Consider the following 25,481-nt stretch of genomic DNA (forward strand, 5'->3'; position numbering starts at 1 on the left):
ACAAATCAGATTCAAGGCACAGCTGCTGCCAAATCTTCATTCTCCAAACTTTTCCACATCTAATATATCTGTAGCAGATATTCTGTATATTAAGGCTGAATAAGAGGGAAAGGTTGTTTGATTGTGGTAGCCAATGAAATAATATCTTGCTGGCCCAGTGCTGATGGTGTGCTAGGATACGATCATTTTGTCCTTGGCTCTCAAGGTCAAAAAGCAGTTACTCCACTAGGGCAGATTATTGGTTCACTCAATGGGAGTGATGGGCCAGTTTAATTCTATTATTTCTTTAGAAGCAGGTCCTCTGCCATGACGGGAACTCCAAATGAAGGATATAAATGTGTGGCATGATTTTCTCAGGCACCAGAATCCATTGGCTGAATGGGCAGCCAAATGGGACTTGTCCTAGTCATGAGCCTCAACATGGGGCTAGGGTAACACCAATAGGCAGAAATGAACCTGGTCCCTTTGTAACTTAGTGCATGAGCCTCTGCAGCTTGAGCTATAAAACCAGATGGCTCTGTAAGTGGTCTAAGTACCACAACATGGGACAGTGCACCACACTAGAAATTTTCTTCCTCCATCACAATGATTGCCTGAAATTCTAGCTTAATGGTTTAGCAGACAGGAGAGTTTAAGAGGGATTTTGACAGGGGGAGGGCTACAATAGTCAGGAAGACCTGCAACACCTGTGCCAGCACTGCTTCTGTCTCTTTCACCTGAGTCTGTCGTCAGACAGACCATCTGCGCATTGATGCCTCTACCCAGATCCTGGTATGGTTTTGCAGGGACTGTGGCTTGCAATTCCCACATACTGATATCCAGGCTGGAGGGACCATCCAATGTGAAAGGTGCCTCCTGGTGGAATCTCTCAGGCAGCAGGAGAGAGCAACAGGAGGAGGTGTCTAGTTGAGGAGCATCTGAATCCATGAGCAATTCCTGGACAGTGTTCATGTGGAGACAGCTGAGGTAGCTGGAGACAGCTGAGGTAGCTGTCCCAGTACACAAGACTGCTGACACACCACTGATGGAGGAGGAGATGGCTCAGGGTGGACACTGGCAGCTGGTTATTTCTGGCAGCAGGCACTGCTCCATCCCTGATCTGAACCCTCCCTCCATGGTACTAGGAAACCATTATGCTCTTCTTGATACATGAAATAAGGAATCACCCCCTACAGCAGAGGAGGAGAAGCCTTGTACCCCCAAGGCTGGGAGGTCTGCTGCGACCACTGTGAGGAGGAAACATAGGGTAGTGGTGGTCGAAGACTCTCTTCTTTTGGGGACGCAGGTGCCCATCTGTTGCCCTGACATCATCTCAGGAGGTATACTGCCTGACGGGGGCCCATATCTGAGACATTACGGGGGCATTGTCAATGATTATCTGGCCCTCTGACTACTACCCCATGCTACTCATCCATGTGGGCACTAATAATACTGCGAGGTGTTATACTCAGCGGATCAAGAGTGACTACAGAGCTCTGGGAGTATGGGCAGTTAAACACTGGAATAAATTGCCTAGGGAGGTTGTGGAATCTCCATCTCTGGAGATATTTAAGAGTAGGTTAGATAAATATCTATCAGGGATGGTCTAGACAGTACTGGGTCCTGCCATGAAGGCAGGGGACTGGACTCGATGACCTCTCAAGGTTCCTTCCAGTCCTAGTATTCTATGATTCTATGATTAATTTAATGGGTAGCTTAGTAGCAGCTGTCCATGAAGTAATCAAATTACTGCAGAGACATTTTCACTGAAATAGAATTATAAGTTTGTTGTCTATACATTGTTGGCCTTTGCTTGAAAAGGCAACACCACCACTCATGTAAAACAAGGAACCGAGTAATTTGAGAGTGTTCTGATTTGTGCACCCTGAAAGCAAGGTATATTTGTATTGACTATTTGGAAAGAATATTAATTAACTGGCAGTGCGGTGAATACATGTAAAAAACTGGGTGGCTTGTAATTTGTGCTGTTAAGAAGAAGGACAATGCTCTTTAAATGTCAGAATCGCAACCTTACTGAAAAAGTGATAGAAATGTAGCCGTGTTAGTCTGGTGTAGCTGAAACAAAATACAGGACTATGTAGCACTTTAAAGACTAACAAGATGGTTTATTAGATGATGAGCTTTCGTGGGCCAGACCCACTTCCTCAGATCAAATAGTGGAAGAAAATAGTCACAACCATATATACCAAAGGATACAGTTAAAAAAATGGACACATATGAAAGGGACAAATCAAATTTCAGAACAGAAGAGGGATGCGGGGAGGAGAGGTAAATGTCTGTGAGCTAATGGTATTAGAGGTGAAGCTATTGGGGAAGCTATTTTGTAATGGGTAAGATAGCCAGAGTCTTTGTTGAGCCCCTCACGTAGAGTGTCGAATTTTTGCATGAATGACAGTTCAGAGGATTCCCTTTCAAGTGCAGATTTGAAAGGCTTCTGAAGCAGGATGCAGGTAATTAAGTCGTTGAGACAGTGTCCTTTCTGGTTGAAATGGCAAGAAACTGTTTTTTCTTTGTGATTCTGTCTAATATCTGTTTTGTGGGCATTGATCCTTTGGTGAAGTGTCTCAGACGTTTGTCCAATGTACAAAGCAGACGGACACTTTCAGCACATGATAGCATAAATTATATTTCTGGATGCACAGGAATATGTGTTCTTGATCTTATAATTCACTCAGTTAGGTCCAATAATGGTATCAGCAGAGTGAATATGTGGACAAAGCTGGCAACGGGGTTTGTTGCAAGGGAAGGTACCAGGGTTGGTATTAGTGTGGTATGTCCTGTGGTTTTTGGTAAGAATCTTCTTGAGGTTAGGTGGTTGTCTATAGGAGACTATGGGTCTGTCTCCCAGAGACTCTTGGAGTTTAGTATCCTGTTCCAGTATAGGCTGTAGTTTATTGATAATGTGTTGGACCGGTTTAAGTTGGGGGCTGTAGGTGATGACAAGTGGTGTTCTATTGTTGGTTTTCTTGGGTCTGTCTTGAAGTAGATGGTTTCTAGGTATTCGTCTGGCTCTTTCAATTTGCTTTTTTATTTCTCTGGGTGGGTAGTTGAGGTTTATAAATGCTTGGTAGAGATCCTGAAGTTTCTGGTCTCTGTCAGTGGGATTAGAACAGATGCGGTTGTATCGAAGGGCTTGGCTATAGATGATGGATCGTATGGTGTGTGCTGGATGGGAACTGGAAGCATGTAGGTAACTGTATGAGTCAATGGGTTTTCTGTAGAGGGTGGTGTCTAATTTTCCAGTGTTGATTTGTACTGTGGTGTCCAAGAAATGGATCTCTTGTGTAGAATGGTCCAGTCTGAGGTTGATGGTGAGGTGTAGGTTGTTGAAATCTCTGTGGAACGTCTCCAATGTTTCTTGGCCATTCGTCCAGATCATAAAGATGTCATCGATGTAGCGTAAGTAGAGAAGGGGTAAAAGGGGAGGGGAGTTGAGGAAACGTTGTTCTAGGTCAGCCATAAAGATATTAGCATACTGTTGGGCCATGTACACCCCCGCATCTCCCTTCTGTTCTGAAATTTGATTTGTCCTTTTCATATGTGTTCATTTTTTTAATTGTATCCTTTGGTATATATGGTTGTGACTATTTTCTTTCACTATTTGATCTGAGGAAGTGGGTCTGGCCCACGAAAGCTCATCATCTAATAAACCATCTTGTTAGTCTTTAAAGTGCTACCTAGTCCTGCATTTTGTTACTGAAAAAGGTCTGTGTTCGGGAGTGGTGAGCTCCTTCGTAGCAAGAGAGACAATCAGGAAGCAGTTACCTAAAGATGATTTTTGTACAGCAGTGTGAAAACTATTGGGCATTTATAAAGGAGGTTGATCATTAGAACAAAGAAATTTAGGGCAAGGCAGGACCTTTTCCTGGAGGTGACAGTACATGGTATTCTGAAGAGGAAGATATGGCAGAGAACCACCAGTCATCCATGGGTTGACAAAATGAGATGTATGAATCACTGTGAACAGGTAGGATCAGTAATCACCCACCAAACATGGTATACTATAGGCAGTACCTCACTTATTCAGGGAACATGGAGTACACTTCTCCAATAAGAGAGAAGATGGAATTTTGGCCATTTTGTGAAGAAGGGAATTGTTAACTACCTGGAAACCTGGGTGAGGGCCAGAGGGAGGCAGCCAAATTGTTTGCTTTTGTTTCCTTTTAGCAAGTGGCCAATGCAGGTACTTGTTGCATTAAGTGTCCAGTTTCCTGATAAACTGGAATTGGAAGTGGGCATAGGGGAAGGTATCCCCTGAAGTAGATGGGAATGACTATACAGTGATTAAAAAACCCAGTTCCATACAAGGGAAGGATGGTGAGCTCCCAGCAAACCTAGATGAATTAAGTTCAAGTGACAAGCTAATTAAATCACATCCTTTGCATTTTCTGTTTCTTCCCACACGTCTAGGACAATAATTAGTAATTAAGGAAAACAACATATTTTATTTCTGCCTACTGTTTCATCATTTGGTGGCACTGAATTTTAGTACTGGTCTTTTATAATTATAAAAACCAGAATATCTTCATTTATTCATTAGCACCACATTATATGACAGCGTACAGCAACATGTTCTGTGCAATTACACAGTTCATTAATAAAACACAGCTGAACTTTTTTGGACTTAACTTCCTTTAACATGATAAAATATGCTGCTGAGTTATTTCAAAGCATTTAGAGTATAACTGGTGTCATGCTTCCATAAAAAATATCTTCTAAGACACTAAATACAGTCTGAATTCAGCTTGAGATACTTCACAGGACAAAGATCAGACTTGGATACTTTGAACACAGACATTTCAAAGCTTTCCTTTTCACAATTTACAGAATGAGCTCAAGAAAATATAACTTTGATTTAGCTAAAATAATAATGACAACTTAAATTACTTTCTTCCTATATACTCTCAATTTTGGTAAAGTTTAAATGGCATCATACCGTGGATTTGTGCATTTATCAGGTTAGAGTCATTCACGTGGGAGCATGAAGCATAAAGACTGAAGTGAACCTAGATTTCAGCTTTTCAGAGAACTGGATAAGGAATTTGGTCAAAGATGAAATTAGACAGTTGTGATTAAAATAAAACCTTTCAAAGCACTGCTAAATACATTACCAATAGATATACAATGCAGCTTTCAATGATCATGAATTAAAATTGTAAATTATTTACTAATCATACCAAATAATCAATAAAGCTCACAATTAAAGTGGGATGAGTGTTTATAGTCTTTATAAATTAGAATGATATCTGGTTTGTCAAACATGCAAAATGGCTTATTTTTATTTCTAAGGTTCCCCTCCAACATCCATATCATCTCACTCAGGAAGCACTACTGCCATCTCCTGATGTTCAGCTGTATATCGTATATGTATTTTGTAGCAAGTGTTCACTAAGTCTCTAGAAAACAATGTGTATCTATGTTAGTCTTTTTTCAAACATTTATTTCCCTTTGTAAAGATATAATATTTGCTCTGTTTAGAGTATTTTTACATTATATGCTACTTTTATTATTAACATGAAGTTTTAAATTCTATAGGTCAGACTCTCCATTTACATAATGCCAATTTATCACAGTGTAATTTTGATTTCAGTGAAAGTCAATGCTGGTTTAACTCCAATGTTAGGGAGAGAAATATCAGGCTTTATAACTAGTCTAAAGGGTTTTCTACGTGCTTGAAGAGTGCAGCAACAAGACCACACACACACACACGGTGATAGGCTTAATTTTCCACACACTTACACCACTGTAAGTTGGAAGTAATTCCTCCATAGGTAGTGGAAACCTAGTGGAAGTGAGTGAGGCCAGCTCTACACTGATGGAGAAAATCCATGCAAGATATGCAACTCCAGCTATATAAATTGCATAGCTGGAGTCGACGTATCTTGCATCAATTTTCTGGGGTGATCCACAATGGGAGGTCAATTAGAGAAGCATTCCCATCAACTTGCAAGGAGCATAGCACTGATGGGAGCACCTTTAGCATTCCATATGGTGGGTTTTTACTAGACCTGCTAAATGGATCCCTGCAAGATTGATCACCAGAGCATTGATCCTCTGGTAATTGAAGACGTGGCCTGAGAAATCAGACCCAAAGCCTTCTCACTTGTTTCAGAATTTTTTTCCCAAAGCATAAATTTTAGCACCAAATGTGAATATATTTGCAGGATACCCAGTTTTATATTTGGTGATACAGGATTATTTTTCCTCGATAGCATATTTGTAAGAGATGCATTTCCTGGAACATTTTGAAGAAAATTTAGTTGTAGAAAAAAAACCAATTGATTTGGTTCTGGAGGAAAAAAAAGTATTGATTTTTCCTTCTAATATAGTCTTTGGTAAGAATGCTGATCTGTTCATATATAACCATAATCATGAATAGTAGAAAAGTAAAAAATGAATGTGGGTTAAGACTGAGATAGTTAGGCCTAGGTCAAAGAGAGGGGCAGGACAGAGCACAGCATCCCGGGGACAGCCCCTGAAAATACTCTGCATCCAGAACCAAGTCTATTGGAGCTCCCATGAACACTAATTATCTACCTTGGTAGGATGAAGTTTTCTGCCCAATGTGTGGAAAATCTGTGGGCAGAGAGAGGGGAGTGGAGATAAGATCTGTTTCCTATCTGCTCATTTTTATGCATTTGGACTCCATTAGGGAGGAAACCTCCTCTCTTGAGCTAAGGAAGTAGAATTCTACCTGGCTTTCATGTAGGCCACACAACTAGAGGAAGATTTCTTACATACTCCTCTCCTACGACTCAGACCTGGAAAGTGCAAAGCACATTGATCTAATCCAACGAAGCACTTAAGCACATGCTTCATTGTAAACCTGTGACTGGTCCCATTGACTTAAATGGAACTGTTTACAATTAAGTACACACTTACGTGTTTGCTTGATCAGATTTACAGGAAGTCCACAATTTATGAACAGCATGTGTTCAAAAAGTTTGCTTGCAAGTTGGTTGTTTGGAACTCAGAATGCATTTTCCCATAGGAACAAAGCTATAAATGGTAGCTAGGCTGCCAGGGTGGCCTACAAAAGCCTATTTAACCCACAATGCAGCTGAAATACTCTATATTTGCAATGAAAATAGTAGATTTTTTTTTATTTTACCTTGAATGCTGGTGTTTGAGGAAAGGCAGATTTAATTAGAAATGGAGGAGGTAGGTGGAGATTCTGAAGGGGATGTCTGGGCATCCCTTCTCTGCCACCACCTCCATCTCACAGTCTCTGTGCTGGCTCCCATGGCCAGCCCAATTCCTTGGCTGCCTCCCTCCTGCTGAGGCTCAGCACCAGCTCTGGCAGCCCTCAGCTCCATCCCCTGGCCACCACCCCCACAGGCTGCACCCAGCTGCTACTCTCCAAGAGGTGGCAACAGAGCATGCACAGGCTGGAGGACTCTGGAAGAGCAGGGATGGAGGTGGGGGGTCATGTAGCCAGTGGCTGGTTGAGAAGCAGCAGTTTCCCCTTCAAAATTCTGCTTCTCTCCACATGCTGGCTGCATGGCTGCTCCCAGCTCCTCAGGAGTCCTGGGCCAGTGCTTGTGCTGCTCACCAACACCTTTGCATCTTGCCTACTCCCCTGAGGCTGCAGGTGTATGTGCAGAGATGTTCATAGGTCAGATTTTTGTATACCATGGAGTACCTGTATAGTGCTCAGTCCTTAGAGGATTAAGCCCTTAGAACACACTCACATATTGGCCAAGCACATTTAATCATAACATGATAGAAGTCAATCTTGCTCATACAGCTATTACCCCCATGCATTTGGATTTTAGTAAAACTGCTCTTGACTTACACTAGTGCAGGCAGAATCAGGTCCCCTAAAGTCAGAGTTGCAAAAGATCTATTATGTCATTTAGTCTGTTCTGCTGTCAGCAGGGTGGTGCATGTTACAACTTTTCTGTGTGTTTTATTAGTTTTACAGCTCAAAAAAATAGTTGTTGCTGCCAAGTTTTTCAAATTGTAGTTATCTTTGAAAGCAGGCAGCAATAAAACTAAGTCCATGAATAAAACAAGAACCAACGTCTGAATATATATGGCACAGAGAACTGTAGCAGAATGTACCAGTCAGTTATCCTATGGTATTGTTAATAGTACTGCTTTGTAGCTGCAGAATCTGTCCTGTAATAGTAGGACAGTCACCTAAATTAAATGGGTATGGATTTCTTTTGTTCAAATTATGGCTGGATTCCTTAAGCCGGTTTAAGTTTGGGTTTAATGTTTTTGCCATGGTACAGACCCCAAACAAAGTCTAAGGGAATGGTGGAACAGAACTGCCAAGAAGTCCACATCCCTCAGAAGCTTTAGAGAATATTCTAAAGCAGGGAAGGGCAAAATACAGCCATGGGCCAGATTCAGCCCACCAAGCCACTGGATACAGCCCATGGGTGCAGCAGGAAACTCCGTCAGACTCCCTATCTGTTCTGCTCCCACATATCGCTCAGAAAAGCCAGCTATGGGGCCCTAGTTTATGAACAATTCCGAGCCTGGGAGAAGATTTGCGCATTGCCCCTATCCTCAGCACAATCTTGCAGATCCCATTGGCCAGTTTGTTTCTGGACAGCTACTGATACATTCAGAGAACTGATAGGCAAGGTTCTGTGGAAAGAAAATCTAAGGCATTTCCTGCTGCACCCATGGGCTGTATGCAGTGACTTGACATTCATAAAGGGTTAAAAAACTAGGCATGTTTCATCTTGAGAAAAGGGAAGTGTGGGGAGACACAATAAGGCTACGTCTACATTGGCCCCTTCTCCGGAAGAGGCATGTTAATTTCCAACTTCAGAATAGGCAAATCCGCAGGGGATTTAAATATCCCCCGCAGGATTTAAATAAACATGGCCGCCGCTTTTTTTCTGGCTTGGGGAAAAGCCAGAAAAAAGCATCTAGACTGGCGTGATCCTCTGGAATAAAGCCCTTTTCCAGAGGATCCCTTAGTCCTACTTCAAGCCGGAAAAAAAGCGGCGGCCATATTTATTTAAATCCCGCGGGGGATATTTAAATCCCCTGTGGATTTCCCTATTCTGAAGTTGGAAATTAACATGCCTCTTCCGGAGAAGGGGCCAATGTAGACGTAGCCTAATTGTCTTCAAATGTGTTAAGGGTAACTATAAAGAGGACATCAGTTGATTACGGTCCATGTCCACTGAAGGACCAACAAGTAGTAATGAGCTTAATCTGTAGCATGAACATGTATATTTGATATTGGGGAGGGGGGGTGGAAATCTAACTATACAGATAGCTCAGCTCTGGAATAGGCTACAGAAAACTGTGGAATACCTGTCAGAGGTTTTTTTAAGAACAGGATGGACAAACATCTGTTCAGGTTTATTTGCCGTGCTTCAGTGCAGGGAGCTAGACATGATGACTTCAAGGTCTCTTCCATCCATACATCTCTTTTCTTGTAACATTTCATTTATGCAGTTAATTACAGAAAATGAAGTCTTCTGTCTTTGGAGGAGCAGGCAGGGCTCCAAATTTGTTTTGTTTTGATTTGCACTGGATCAGTGATTTGAAAGGGCAGAAATGAGTAAGCTGTTTTGTGGCCTCCAGGAAGGCTCTCCCCAGAGTTAATATTTTAGACTGGTATAGACAGAGTAAATGGTCAGAATTTTCAAAAGTAGATACAAATATGGAGTTAATCAATTTGAGTGTCCAGCTTGAGAGACCTATGACCTATTGTATGGTGTCATGGCAATTCCCACTGACATGAGTAAAAACTGAGTGGTCACCACCTGTGAAAGTCTGAAAGCCGTAGGTATCTCATATTGGACACCCAAACATAGCAGACACAGCTCAAATTTTGACCTATTTTTTAAGTTAGTCAATTCTGTTCCTGTTTATGAAGTGATGCCATACCTATTGCTACTTGCCAGAGGAAACTCAGGGGTGATGTGCAATGTTTGAGGCAGGTAAAACATTGGAAAAATGCAAGAAATCCCATCACTAGATGTGGCAAACCACACTGCTGATGGTGGAATTTCATTTGCAAAATGCTATCTTCTGAAGGCAAGATGTTCTTGGATTGAGCATGTCCATGCACATATCTGAATAAAAATGGATACTCACGCAGAATGGTCATAGGTATTCAACCTACTCACCTATTGGGACAAGCATTAAGTCAACATTTATGAATTACCAAAAACATGCTACGTTCTTTAAAAGAAGTTCTTTCCCAAAACATAATCATAAGAGACAACACAGATGAAAGGATGGAGAGAGATTTTGATGCACAAGCAATTTTAAAAATTCCCCAGCTCATTTGGCTCAAGTTTTTCCCAGCCTTACAATGTTGCATGATAGTTATGAATCCTAAACTCTCCCAACACTTGCGCATTTACTCATCACTTGTAAGCCACAGCTATTTTCCAGCCCCTCGCATGTTAATTATGATTAATCCCTATATTTTCCCAAGTATTCTATTCCCTCTACAGTACACTGTATACTCCAGTGTTTATAAGCTAGTATAGTATATCTTCACAAGACCACTACACATTTTTCATTTACAGCACAAATCATACATTAGTTAATATTTATGTAAACAATAGCATATGGGCACTTCAATATACATTACATTCACCCATTAGACTTACAAACTTCAGAACTAAATGTCAAAGCCAGTGCTGAAGGAGGGAGAGGGAGTAGAAGCATCTCCTGCACCCATGTGTAATCGCCCTGACTTCATCAGGGGTTAGCACAGAACACCCGCATAAATTAGACTGAAGGATCAGGGTCTTAATCATCTTGCTTGTATATTAGAAAAAGAGATTGAGCTAAGTCATATTTTGTATTTGCTTGGGTTAAATATTAAAGGGTTACTAGGAATATGCTGCCTGCTAAATTGAACAGCTTTGTGTGTATGTGGGACCAATTTGCATTAGTGGGATTATGGAAAAGGAGTGTCCAGTTTAGATTCTGTCATCCTCAAGTCTCTTCCTTTGAAATCATTCTTAATATCATATGGCAATCTAATTAGGAAAAGGTTGCACTTGATCTTGTTAATGGGATTTCTTCTTAGCCTGACTTGATGCTAATCCTCCTTCATTCAAACCTATGTACTTAATAAAGCATTAACTCTTTGAGTGATAACTTTAACCCTAATATCTTGTTTTTCCTTCAGTATGAAAAATGCTTTACAAGTGTTATTTACTCCTATATAAATTAAATTTCATATTATTCACCAGAGTACTTTCCCTTTCCCCCCATCTATTAGGTTTATTTTTTGGTTAATTAGTCAACCAACAGATTTTCATAATTTCAAATGGGCTTTTATAATCACATAAATCACAGAGGACATTTTATTCTCACAAACGACTATAGAGATTTATAACTTCGCAGCTATCCCAGATATCAAACATCTATACAATTCTCAAGGGCTCAGAAATTCAGTGGATTGTAGAAATGTTGTAACATTAATAAGGTCATAATTTTAAAACTGAATGGGACTTTTGTAAATGTCCTGTCTTTCTTTTGCTTTCAGAAAAAAAGGATTAGTGACAATGAAACCCAAGTTCAGCTTTGAGAGTGATATTTCCCTTTAATTGCTTTGTTCTCCCTTTAAAATTATAGTTACACAAAGGGAATTGGCATCCCAAATTAGTGTATGGTATCTTAACACAGGACGTGAGCCCATATAACTTTGCTTTCTATTCGAAATTTTTCCCATTATAGTTTCTATTTAGGATTTTGCTTTGATACATTCAGGAAGAGAAAACCATGCCCATGTTTCACAATTCTAGGAAGAAGGTGTAGCAATGTCACTGAATACATGCATCATATTTTCTCCAAATCCAACAAACTAATTTTTCTGCTTGATCCAAATCCCCCTGGAATCAGTGGAAGGATGTTCTCTGACTTCCGATTAGGGCCTTAAAGCAGATACTGACCACACCTCCCACTTTAGCTCCAAGTGTTTAAGCAACCTAACGCACCTTGCCAAAAAGGTAAGAAAGGATACAGTGTTATTGAGGGAGTAATGATTATTTTGCAACACCACTCAAACGCAGATGATTGATACATACACAAAATGGGATGGAGAGACAACATTTAAGAAGCTGTGTCTCCTTCCTAAACCTCATCCATAATTGGCATCCAAGTGTTCTCAAACATATCAATTCTGTGTCACAGTGTTACTGATCTTGTTGTTGGATGTCAAAAGGCAAAAAATGGTTACAGCCCTGTCTTGAATACCATGTCACTGTAATTCCAGTGCCTTTGGACAATTTACTTTGCTGCCATTAACTCCATCATTAGCTGGTCTTTCTGTTCATGACAAATTTGCATATCAGACTAACAGTTAAAAGGCATAAAAAGTGTGATCAAAACTGTGGGGTTTAGAACATAATTCAACCTCATTATTTTCATCTGAATACAGTTGATAATGAAAAGTCTTCAGAATTAAATCCATCTGGTATCCCCAGCTTTTGCACAGAAATTGATAGTCTTAGGCTTTGTTTCTCTGTATGAAGGAGACATAAGAACATTTTATGCATTATTTTAAATGTCCTATCAGACTTGAATTCTTTACCACATTATACCTGAAAAACAACAGTGCCATCCACTGTTTCTCTGAACAATTTTACCCAATAGCTCTTTCACAAGATAGTCTTAACTAAAACAGGATGTTAAAAATAAGCCTTAACATTTCTATATTTAGCAGAGTCACAGGGTACACATAATCTTAACATTTTAAAAAAGAAAATAGGATGGATTCAAGGAGAGTTCTAAGCACACTTCTCAAATAAGTTCACAGCTGTAGAAAAAGTGACAATACAATCCAGGGAATCTCCATGAATTCTTTGCATTGGTCTTCATGACAGAGAATGTGGGAAAATCCCTCAGACATGAGCCATTCTTTCTGAGTGACAAATTTGGAGAACTGACCCAGACTCGGGTGTCAACAGAGGAGGTTTTGGAGCAAAGTGATTTATTGAAAAAGTCATCAGAACACAAATAGGAAATTGCAGAATTACTAACTATGATGTATGGCTTAAATCAAATTCTATATAAGATCACTGCAGGATAGTTAATGTGACATCAGCTTTAAAAAAAACCCAGTCACCCTAGAGGCTCTCCTGGCAATTATAGGCCAGCAAAACTAAGTTCAGTAGCAGGCAAAGTGGTTAAAACTATAGTAAAGAAAAGAAAGACACAGAGATAAATATGGTATGTTGGGAAAGAACCAATCCGGCTTTTGTAAAGGAAAATCATGGTAACCAATCTATTAAAATTTTCAGTTTGTGGCAATTGATATAGGGTGTACTTGACCTGTCAGAAAGCCTTTGACAGGTCCCTCACCAAAGACTCTTAAGCAAACTAAGAAGTCATGGGATAATTGGGAAGGTCCTCTAAAAGATCAGTAACTGGTTAAATGGTCAGTTTTCAGATTTGGAGGAAGGTAAATAGCAGAGTCCCCCAAGGATCTGTACCAAAACCTGTGCTATTCAACATATTGATCTTGAAATAGGAGTGAATATTGAGGGGCACAATTTTTAGACAATACAGAATTACTCAAGATAGTTAAGTCAAAAGCTGAATGCAAAGGGAATCTCACAAAACTGGATGACTGGGCAACAAACAGATACATGAAATTCAATGTTGATAAGTCAAAAAATACTGCACATTGGGAAGCATAACAACAATCACATACAAAATTATAGCATCTAAATTAGATGTTGATACCCAAGAAAGATCTCAATATCATTGTGGATACTTCTCTCAAAACATCCACTCGGTATACAACAGTAGTCCAAACAGCTAACAATGTTAGGAACTATTATAAATAAGACAAAAAAGATATTGTCACTGTATAAATCCATGCCATGCCCATACCATGAATCAATACTAGTTGCTGATCTCAAAAAGATACATTAGAATTAAAAAGACAGAGAAGAGCAACAAAAATTATTAGGGATATGGAACAACTTCTATAGGAGAAGAGATTACAAAGACAGTTCATTTTAGAAAAGAAAGTCTAGAAGGCATCTATAAAAACACAAAGGTACAGATAAAATGCTATTTATCCATTCACAATACACAAGAACTGTAAGTTTACAACAAACAAAAAGAAATACTTTGTAAAATCAACCTGTGGAACTCATTGCAGGGAGAGGCAGTGAAGGACAAAAGTATAATTAGGTTAAAAAAAATTAAGGTACATTCATAGAGGAGAGGTTCATCAATGTTTATGAGCCAGGATGGTCATGTAAGCAAACCCATGCTATAGGTGTCCCAAAACCTCTGACTACCAGTAGTTAAGGCTAGACAATAGGGGATGGGGATTGCTCAAAATTGTCCAGTTCTGTTTATTTCCTCTGATGCATCTGGCACTATAAGAAGGGATGCCAGGTTAGGTGGACCATTAATCTGCCTCCCATAAGAAGAAGGGCTGGGTCTGAAGCTCTGGGATTTGCATAGAAAAAGGTGTTGTATCAAGTAGTGTTATGATTAATGTATATTCTCTTCTCAATGGTGATAGGTTGCCAAACAACATCTGGAGGTGAGGCTGGGATAAGAGAGTCTTCCCAGAAGATAACTCAAGTTAAAGAGAAGATACTGGCCAGACTCATGAGAGAGAAGATGTGAGGATGAAATACACCAATTTCAGTAGAAATCTGGGAAATTTTCAATTTCTGTTCATCTCAAAGTTCCAAGCTAGCCTCAAGTGACAGGAGCACAAGTAAATACTACATTTTGCTTCCCAAGAACTGTGGAAATCTATTATTATTTACTACTTGTATTTGAGTTGCTGCTAGGAGTACCAAACCACTACCCCATTATGCTAGGTGCTGCACCAAAATGGAAGGAAAGGATTGTCACCATCCAGGAAGCTTACCATTTTAAGCTAAGAAGAGTGGCTGTAGGTAGATACAGATAAGCAGACAGGCACAACCATAATGAAAAAAAAACACTTTTTTCCCAGGAGGCCCATTAATAAATAAATAAATAAATAAATAAAAATAATAATAATAAAACAGCCTCCATTATACAGTCTGACTACATTTATTCAGTATGGTGCCAATCAACCACAGTAATTAAGATTATGTGCAACTGAATACTGTGTGCACTGTTGCTGCCCTCAAGAAACCTACGTACAGAGTTTTTATTACACACAAACTTAATGTCCTGAATCATGACATCAGAGCATTTTAATAAAGATTCATATGATTTTTTTTAATTATTTCTTCTGCTACTGATAGCTCATCTAAAAGTAGCAGAATATTTGCCTGGATTGCTTTTTTGTAGTGCAAGAGACTATATTATACTTCTCCGAGGCAAAGAATAACATGCTAACAGTTGTAATTTCTGTACATTGACATTTACAGACACTCATCAATCTGGAAAGTATAGTAGATTTCTATATTTTTTTAAAATATACTGCAGGGGGTCCATTTATTCTTCATGGAAAGTGAAGCATCCTTTGAAGGCATGGAAAAGTTTGTCCACTACAGTTTATGTATTTTCTACATAAAGTTGTGCACTTATTTCTGACTCATCTACTGCTGTAGAATATAGTTCACAAAGTTTTCTTCATGAATGCAGAAGTAAAAAAGTAAAATATGCACAATTTTCTGCTGCTGAAATATTTCAGTGGCAAACACATTAAATTACTTTTGTATTGGGAACTCATAGGCTTAGCCTTTCATTTTCATATATCCATATAAGCATTATCTATCTAAAAAAAGACTAATATCATTAAGCAGTTGGATTCCCAACCCTCCCCCATTCAAATAATGTTTGAATGGCATTCTATGGACTGCTTGCTTAATGTTTTGTAATTTTAAAATGTTATTTTAATTGAGGAGTAATTAAAAACTTAAGCTTTTACTGAAGTACTAATAGAGTGCAAATAGGTATTTTGATTCAGTGGCAATTAAAAAGAGTTTTTTGTGAGTGAAAAAGAGGGAGTTTCCCAAAAGTTACAGGGAATCAAGAAGTCAGAAGAAATCTTTAGTCAGGTAGAATAAAATGTTTCATTTGACCCAGACTGCATTTTTGTTATTTGCATTTCAGGTATTTTAATAAAACCAAAGGAAAACTACATGCACAAAATTGCCAGAGAAGGAAGAATAAATAGTGAAGGTTCATGCTTTATAACCTTTTTCTCAGTATTTGTAGTGGTCATTGGGTTAGATTATTTGTTGAGTAAAAATATATCACCTAGTTCTACTTGTGGAAACTACAAATAATTTGATGTCCTTGACTTTTCCTAAAGCAGATACAAATTAGTGTGACTTTCAAACAATTGCAAAGCATCATTCTACTGGGCAAATCAAAACACGTTGTTAAATATGAAACATAATTAAGGTAATTTGCTGTTTTACTTAAAACGTATTTTCAAATGAGAGTGTAAGCCAAATTAGCTTTCAGCAGGTCTGAATGATTTCCCCTGAGAAAGCAGCATGGGTGTGACGTGCTGTAGTTGGGTTTGTAGGACATTTTATTCTTTAGCCATAATATCCATAATTTTGTAAACTCAGAAAAAGTTTTATTTTTTACTTTAAGTTGTGGTCTTCTTATGGAAAGGGTTTGTGAACCATTAATGATGTAATTGAGAACTATGTTCCTCTAAAGAAATCTACAAGACTATTCTGAAACAGATTAAAATTTGGCACAGGACTAAATTTCATAGAAACCTATTACATTTCAATAATACAATGGTTTTCATCATTTGTATATGCTATTGGACTTTTCCATAAGGGATCTATGTACAACCTTCCCATGCCCCTTCTGTGCTGTTGCTGAAAAATCTTTCTGAACAAAGAAAACTGGATATATGCAGGGTAGGAAGTTGGAGCGTGGAATCTGCTCCTACAAACCACAAGTAAACTGCAACCTCACATTTCTGTGGAAATGCTGCTCTCCCTTTGTGACCCTTCTAGAAATCCAAAGGCCTCTACTCCTCAAACAGGGGCTGTGAAGTTCACCTCTACACAGGGGCAGATGACAGTTTTGCGGGGCCCCGGGCAGTATAATTCTGCGCCCCCCCCCCTTTGCCACGGCGCATGCGCAGCGGCGCCACGGCGCATGCGCAGGGCTTTCTGAAGCGTGGGGTCCGGGGCGGCCACCCCATCCGCCCTGCCCTATATCCGCCCCTGCCGCTACATCTCCCTCCCCTCCCCAGGTTTTCATATTGCATAGGTTCTTGCTTAGGCCTTTTTTCCCCCAAAGGATGAATTTCACCCTAGCTTTACAATGTAGCAAGTTAGATTATTCCTTGGGCACTTACATAATGTCATCCAGATAAAAACAAAAACAACATATATAAGGTTTCCTATTTTATTAAAATATATCGTGAAAGCAGGATTGAAAAGTACAATCAGTCTTTAGTAGATATAAAAGAAGCCAGGTTGTATGGCAGAAGCTTTTAGAAAAGTTTTCAATGTCTGAAATTTTGTTCAGATATAAGAACGGCCATACTGGGTCAGACCAAAGGTCCATCTAGCCCAGTATCCTGTCTGCTGACAGTGGCCAATACCAGATGCCCCAGAGAGAGGAAACACAACAGGTAATCCTCACATGATCCCTCCCCTGTCACCCACCTCCAGAGAAACAGAGGTTAGGGATACCATTCTTATCCATCCTGGCTAATAGCCATTGATGGACTTAACCTCCATGAATCTATCTAGCTCTTTTTTGAACCCTGTTAAAGTTCTAGCCTTTACCACATCCTCTAGCAAGGCGTACCACAGGTTGACTGTAGAAAAATTTCCTTTTGTTTGTTTTAAACCTGCTGCCTATTAATTTCCATTGGTGACCCCTAGTTCTTATATTGTGGAAATAAGTAAATCATTTTTCCTTATTCACTTTTTCTATACCAGTCCTGATTTTATAGACCTCTGTCATATCCCCCCCCTTAGTCTCCCCTTTTCTAAGCTGAAAACTCCAAGTCTTTTTAGTCTCTCTTCATACGGGACCTGTTCCAATCACCTAATCATTTTCTTTGCCCTTCTTTGAACTTTTCCAATGAGAATATATCTGTAGTCCCCTTACTAAAGGGGCCTCTGTTTTACGATTCCCATGGGCCCTTGAAACAAAAGAGGTAGAGGGGACTCTTGTGAGAGAGAGGAGGCTCTCTCCATATGCCTCAAAAAATTCCCTATATAATGTGTTTTAGCTACAGGAATGATGAGACAGTTTTCAAGCATGCTTTAATCACAGCTAAATGGCTGTTTACACAAAATGTGCTTAGCCCACCACTATAGTTAGAGGTGTGCAATTGATTTTTCATTTCATTGGCAGTTCCAAAAAATAAACAAAAATTGGTTTGGATCAAAAGGGTTTTTAGGGGAATTTTGGGAAATTGAAAATGCCTGAGCAAAAAGAAACAAAATGTTTCATGTTGGGTATTTTTTTTATCATTTTAATATGAAAGGGAAATGAAGGGCTAGAGACACAGAATAGAGCGGGGAGAAAGAGGGCAGCTAGAGTCAGAAAAGACTGAAGTGGCAGGGACTCCTTCATACTTGAAAGCCAGTAATTAGCTCATTCATCTAGGATGTAGGACTTTAATCCAGGTCTTCTGCATTCTATGTGAATGCCAGATTATGAGGGATTTTGAGGTGCTTTCTGTCTCACTTTCTTTCCTGTTGAAGCTGCTCCATTTTGTATCAATAATTAACTATTCCATCAGTGCAACAAGGAGTGGAACCCTGGTGAACCCTGTCCCAGGAGAATACCTAACCATTGGGTTACAGAATCATTCTTGCACTCTTGCTCACCTGTTCTGTCTGGTCCAATAGCTATGCCAGGATTGTAAACACAGTGAACTAGCTTCTGCAGAGAACAGCTTACTTCAGAACGACCAGTAATTGGGTTACTCTGAAGTCCCTGTTCCAAAGCAAGGACTATTGCAGAAGCATGCACTCATTACTGTGCTATTGTGAAGGAAGGCATTAGCCCCACCTCCTTCTGCTCCATTTTGTCAATGGTGCTTGTTTTTCAACCCCCATTATTCAAACTCAAAACTACCTCAACAGCTTCTTTTTCTTTGTAATGGAATCACCTTCATTCTTCCCATATGAGGGTAGCCGTATCAGGAGAGGATGGAGGAGAGCAACGGTTTCTTTGCTCTCTCTGTAAAGCAATCTTATACTTTCCCATACAACACCAACAAGGCACAAAGAAACTTAAGGCAAATGAGGTTCACCAAGACCATCACTGAAAAGAGCCAAAGGAAATAAACTGGGAATTCCAATAAGGCAAACCCCATACAAGTGTCTTTTCAGACTATAGTAAGTTCTTGTGGCCAATTTTTTAGCAAAGCCAACACTACCGAGGGCAAAAAAGACCATCACAACATGTGTCTTTGTATGTTGCATTCATTGTAAAATGGCAAATGTTCATATTTATATAGTAAAAATAAATACACTGATAAAACAGTATATTACACCAAACGTGGTTACGTATTTTAGATCCACAGAACAAATACGATTACTTAGTATTATTCCTGGTTTCTGTAAAGATGAAAGCTAATAAAATTCCTTTGTAGGGCCGATTAAAAATCATCCCAAATACTATCTAAGAGGTAATTCACAATGCATCTTAAATACTAATTACTCTTTTTAATTAAAGCTTGTTACAGTATCCTTTTAACAGCATTCATATTAAACAGCTATTTTAATGACACTGAATATTTTTTGTGACATGTTAGTTTGCAGTTTTGGCAGATAATAAAAATTGGTTTTGGACAAAATACTTTAAATATTTTAGAGTTCCAAAGAGAATTACAAGTTCCATAATTGCACAGGAGAATTTGAGCCTTGTAAAAAATTTAGACTAGAGAAACACCCTGAAGAACAGAGTATGATAAAAGCAACAGTTCTGAAGAGCCCTTTTATATTGCTGTAGCTGTTTGTCATATTATATTCTAAGCCCAGTTGCGTTACTGTCTGTGAAAGGACAACGTGAATGATGAGAAAGGAAAGAAGTCTCTATGTGGCTCAGCATTTCAAATATTCTTAGATATAGGAAAACATTTGTTGTTTTCACAGTGTGGAATGCTGTGTGGGTGTGACTCTTTGAAATGTAATAATTACATCCAAGTATGCTGACAGAATCACTCATGAGAAATTAATCATTTCACTAAGTGCTGCAGGCAGATGTAGGGTAAGGAAATCTAAAGCCTTTAGTCCAATATCACACACTGGGTGATTGAGATTTTTTACTCACATGACTGAGGCCTCTTACATAGCACTGTCATGGAAATGACATCTTAGCCTTAACGTTTCACATATACAAAAAAAGCTAAGTTAAGAATTGCACAGAAAAGCCATGGGAAGCTATGGGAAACTTCAGCGTGGGTTCCAGCCAAAGTGCACTGAGCTCCTGGAGGACAATCCTCCACCCTGGGCCACTTCCTACCATCCCCAGAGCTGCTCAGCTTTCGGGGTGTTACTCAGCATGTCTGGCCCTTGTGGATGGCCTCCCTGGTCAGGGCTGGAGCTGCGGCCGAAGCGGGTCCTACCGGGGTCACTGCTCCTGGGGTGGCTGAGGCTGCTGCTGGGATTGCTGCTTCTGGGGCAGCTGCTGCTGCAGGGGCAGCTCAGGGGCTCCGGCCTCAGCTCCTTCCCCTCTGGAGATCCCCCCTCCCCAACTGACCTGCTCCACTGCTCCAGCACTTGGAACATGCCCATTCTGGGAAGAGGGGCAGGACTTCCTCTGCCCACAGAGTCTTGCTCTTCCCATCACACATGTGTTTTAATAAATAAATCTAAGGGCTGCACAGAACCAGGGCTATGGAGGAGCAACACACACAGCATTTCCATAGCAGCACATGCAAAGATCTATTTAAACTGATGTTGAAATATGCGTCCAATCTGATTTGAACTTGATAATTGAAATGCAAAGCAAATACTTTATTTTCTAGTTTGAAAAAAAAATTGTGAACATCCCTAGGAATTGAGAAGTATGTTAAATTAGCCACCCAATTGAGTTGTGTTATGCTATAAGTGCTGGTGAAATATATTGATAGTGACCAAAAAAAAGAGTATTTGTCTGCCAGATAGTCTTGTGCGGGATAGAGGGGTTGTTTCACAGCTTCCTGCCTGTTTTGGATTGGAAAACAGATGGAACTAAATTGGATGAGAGGGTCTGAATCTGAACCTTATAATCCAGAAACACAGAGATGGGTACAAATTGCTATTTAGAGCTATGGTTCTGTGTTGGGTACAATGAAGAACAATAGCTGTGTTTTATTACTAACTTACTTTCAATTCAATGGTTTGACTATGAGAGAAAATAAAATTTGGCCAACCCTGAGAAACTGTTGTTCTTAGTATTAAAATAAAAATGGTGAACTTCCAACAAAATCAAGGTATTCGAGCAAGAAGGGGTATAACTCCCTAATAAACATCTTCTGGAGTCATAATTTGCCTATAGCTACCATAACATGGAATAAAGGGCACCCTACCAAACAAATATAGGGAAATATGGTGGCACGCCAAATGTCATAGTGTTGTGATTATTAGTAATAATGAATTTTTGTTGGTGAAAAGAGTTAATCAGATTTTCCTAATTGTTTAATTTATTTATAAGTTGCCCAAGAAAGCGATCCAATGCACAGCAAATGGAGTTTAAAATAAAAATTACTAGTTTTCACCTGTTTTTAATTTTATTTTTTTTGATAAACTTAAAAAAAAAGAAATGGTCTGATAGCACTTTATAGACTAAAAAAACATGTAGATGGTATCGTGAGCTTTCATGGGCACACTTCTTCAGAACCGGAGTTTTGTATTTAGAATGTGCAGATCCAAAATAAATAGGGGAGAAGGGGGGGGGGAGGAAAAATAGAAGGGGGCAGGATATAAGGAGCAGAGGGCAGGAAAACATCAAAGGGAAAACCAAATAGACAGAACTGGTGATCAGTAAGCATCTAAAGATTGGATAGTTAAAAGAAGTAGATAAGGATCAAAGGATAGCAAATAGATAGGAAGGGTATTAAGACAAGAATCTACACAGACAAAGAGCTGTTGACACCTTCATTGAAAGTTAGGTTGATAATGTCCCCGCCATCCATTATCAGGATTGAGTAGTAGGCTATCAGAGTGAGAACTGAATTTGTAAATGAATTGTAATTCCAAGGCCTCTCTGTGTATTTGGCTATTAGAATTGATTTGTGACAAGACAACCACTTGAAGATCTTTTAAAACAGTGATTTTTTAAGTTTATCCTGTACAGCATTGGTCACCAACCAGTAGATCGGGATAGATCTTGGAGCCTCTGACAGGTGATCCTGACTGGTTTGGCCAAGAGGCTATCAAGTGCCGGCACTTCAACTGCCCCTTCCCCCTACTACTGCGTGTCTCCTGCTGTTTGCCTTGGAGCTGCCTCCTCCCACCCCCAGGAGCCTCCTGCTTGCTATACAGGGCAGGGGAGGGAGAATAGGGGTGATGATGTCAAGGTGCATCCTCTTCCACCCTGTATCCTATCTCCACAGATCAGGGTGGGGGGCACAGCAGGCCATGGGAGGAAGTTCACTGGCTGTTTTTGGGAGTAGTGCAGGGCCAGGGCAGGGGTGAGCTTTAGCCCCACTGCACCACCACCCAGGAGCCATCTGAGGTACCCCAGTCATTGTTGGGACCAGGAAAACAAGGCCTGGTCAACGTTATGCTAAGGAAAGTTAGCAAAGGCTAATCACGGAGGCCTCTGGGTATTTTTGACCAGAAGCAGAAATGTGGTTCAAACAGAGGCGCACCCTCCATGCTGGCTTAGGTTATAAAGTAAGATGAGTGATAAATTATATATTTGTACCTACTGTAAGTAGAATGGCTTGCTTTGGGAACTGGTCTGTAACTCCCTGTTTTTGTTCCTCTTCGCTAATCTTACCTCCCTATTTTTGCCCTTTGTTTGTACCCGACTCTTTTGTCTCCTTGTTCCTGGTACCTGCCTTTTGTGATTGATAAGAAAGTTACTGATGCATTATGAAGCGCTTTTGGCCACAATGTATAGTTGGCTAAGATAGGCATAGATATTAAAAGTTTCTAGAAAGGGGGGTAAGTGGCTTGGGTGAAGAGCTTATGACGCGACGGAACTGTCTTTATAAGCCTACCTGTTACTAAAATCGGGGCTGGTTCTCTTTGGAGACGGGCCGCTCTCTATTGTTGTGTGCACTCTTCAATAAAGAGCTTGTGATTGGACTTTGCTGGTGTTGCCTGTCTCTTTGCGGTCAGACAACGAACCGAGCCGTCTGGGTTAGAGTCCCTGACAGATTTGGCACCCCAGATGGGACTCGTCTGACTCTCCGGTGCAGGATTGGACTCCGATGCAATGCAGCGCGCATCCTCCGGTTTTGAGGAGCCTTGCCCGGTGAACTGATCCCTGCATCGGCGATAAGGCGTGTCCTGTGAACCAGCCAGAGCCCGTAGAAATCCAGCAACGTCGACCTACCCGTTGAGTAGGATCCAGGTCTTCGGGGTTAGAGTCCCTGGAGTGTTCGGGGTTAGAGTCCCTGGAGTGTTCGGGGTTAGAGTCCCTGGACAGGTAAGTGAGCGCTCGGGTTAGAGGGTTAGAGTCCCTTAACCGTGGGAAATGGGACAGGCTGGCAGCTCATGCCCGGGGGACGCCCCGTTGTCCCTGATACTCAGAGATTGGAAGGGTATCTCTGGAACAACCGGTTTAGCTAAGTCCAGGATGAAAGATTTATGCCAAATTCAGTGGCCTTCCCTTACCGCTCATTTGTCCCCGGATAATGATTGGCCAGATTGCGGAACCTTTTCCGTAGAAAGAATGAATGCCCTTAGGGATATATTGGTTAATCTTAGGCCCGGACAAATGGCGTATCTATTTGTATGGTACAATTATAACCCAAAAGAGAGGGAAGTGGCCTTGCAGGCTGTTAGTATGGGGGGACCTATCAAGCTCCCTCCACCTTATGCCCCTGAGACCCAGTCGGAGGAAGACTGGTATCGTCCGATGCGGATACCACGGAGACAAAGTCCCAGGTTACAAGAGGAGGATGGGAAAATGGGGGAGACCTCCTCTGGGACTGGTTCGGGAAAAACAGAGGGGGCTGGAGAGTCCTCTCAGTATCCGCTTCGAGTTTATCCCATTCCCCAGAATAATGGGCAAGCTACATTTGTATATACTCATGCCCCATTTTCAACTGCTGATTTACTAAATTGGCAGTGCTCTCTGCCACGCCTCCGGGATAACCCGGAGGCGGTGGAAAGAACTTTCCGTACTATTTTCTCTACCCACTTACCAAACTGGGCTGATGTGAATCAGTTACTAGACACTCTCCTCACTGAAGACGAGAGACAGAAGGTTAAGGAAAAGGCGAGAACATATTACCAAGATCAGGCATGGGGAACCTTGCCCAGTGCTGAACCTACTTGGGATCCTAATAATGATGGGGGAAGGGGAAATTTGAGTCGTTATAGACAAGCTATTTTGCATGGAATAAAAGCGGCAGGGGAAGTAACCCCTAATTGGGGCAAAGTAACAGCTTGTATTCAGTTTCCCAATGAACATCCTTCTGATTTTTGTACTCGATTAACAAATGAGATCCGGAAGCATGGTAGCTTAGATCCTGATACAGAGCATGGAAGGGAGATGATAAAAATGGTTTTTATGGCACAGTGTGCAGAGGATATTGCAAAAAGGTTTAGGGAACATCCGGATGGTATGCAAGGGAAAACCCTACCTGAAATAGTTAGCATTGCGACGCGGGTTTATAATGGAAGAGAGGAAAGGAGGGAGAGAGAGAGAAGGAAAGAAAAACAAAAGGATATGAGGGATCAAGTATCCTTGTTGTCAGTGGCTGTAGCAGGAGGCAGAGGAGGGGGCCCCGGGTGGAGTCATAATAACCAGGGAGGACCTATTGGAAGAGGAAGGGGTAAAATAGCAAGAGGATGAGGATGTGAAGGTAGTGTGACCCTGGTCGTAATGAGTGCCACTATTGTGAAAAGGCAGGACACTGGAAAAGGGAATGTCCTTTCAGACCAAACCCTGATTTCAAGACTAAGGTAGTGGGTCAGCTGAACCTCAAGACTCAGCGGATATGTGAGGAAGTGACAACTCTCCTTATTTCATGAGCTGCTAAGGTCTGACACTCTAGACCCGGCAGACTCTTTCTTTGGAGTGTGTAGAGTTAGTTTAGGTGGGGATTAGTCTAAACATTTCCCTACACTGCTGAAAGGCACCCTTGCGTACTATATGTATATGCATAATGGTTCAAGGACCTGTAAGCATTTAACAAATTGGAAAAGAGAAAAATTAAAGCCCTGAGGGATGAAAGTGAAGCTTAGAAAAAGCAAAAAAAATCTGCCCTGCAGTGAGAGCTGCAGCACCTATGTGCCAAAAATAATGCACAAGAAGTAGGAAAAAGGGATTTCTTTGTTGGCACACCCGTATCAACCAAGCTTGAGGGGGGGGAATTCGGCACAACATCACTCCTCTCCCTTTTATGCCGCATACACAGATAAAGAGGAAACACGAAAAATAACTGAAAGGAATCAGGAGGTGTGGGGGGCTAATTGGAAAGT

At 40.6% G+C, this 25,481-nt stretch overlaps 1 protein-coding gene and 1 long non-coding RNA gene across 2 annotated transcripts in view; one reads left to right on the forward strand and one right to left on the reverse strand.

The window, feature by feature from the left end:
• The window catches only part of LOC142830287 (uncharacterized), a 404,243-nt gene that overhangs the window by 33,354 nt on the left and 345,408 nt on the right, over positions 1 to 25,481 (reverse strand). The gene's annotated exons all lie outside the window — the stretch shown is intronic.
• On the forward strand, positions 22,575 to 25,098 carry LOC149524037 (uncharacterized). Its single transcript, XM_089779706.1, has one exon. It carries the CDS (start codon positions 23,527 to 23,529, stop codon positions 24,850 to 24,852), a length of 1,326 nt encoding a protein of 441 aa, XP_089635832.1. The 5' UTR covers positions 22,575 to 23,526; the 3' UTR covers positions 24,853 to 25,098.

This window comes from Pelodiscus sinensis, chromosome 7, assembly GCF_052426305.1.
Source record: "Pelodiscus sinensis isolate ZL-2025 chromosome 7, ASM5242630v1, whole genome shotgun sequence".
Classification (NCBI taxonomy): domain Eukaryota; kingdom Metazoa; phylum Chordata; order Testudines; family Trionychidae; genus Pelodiscus; species Pelodiscus sinensis.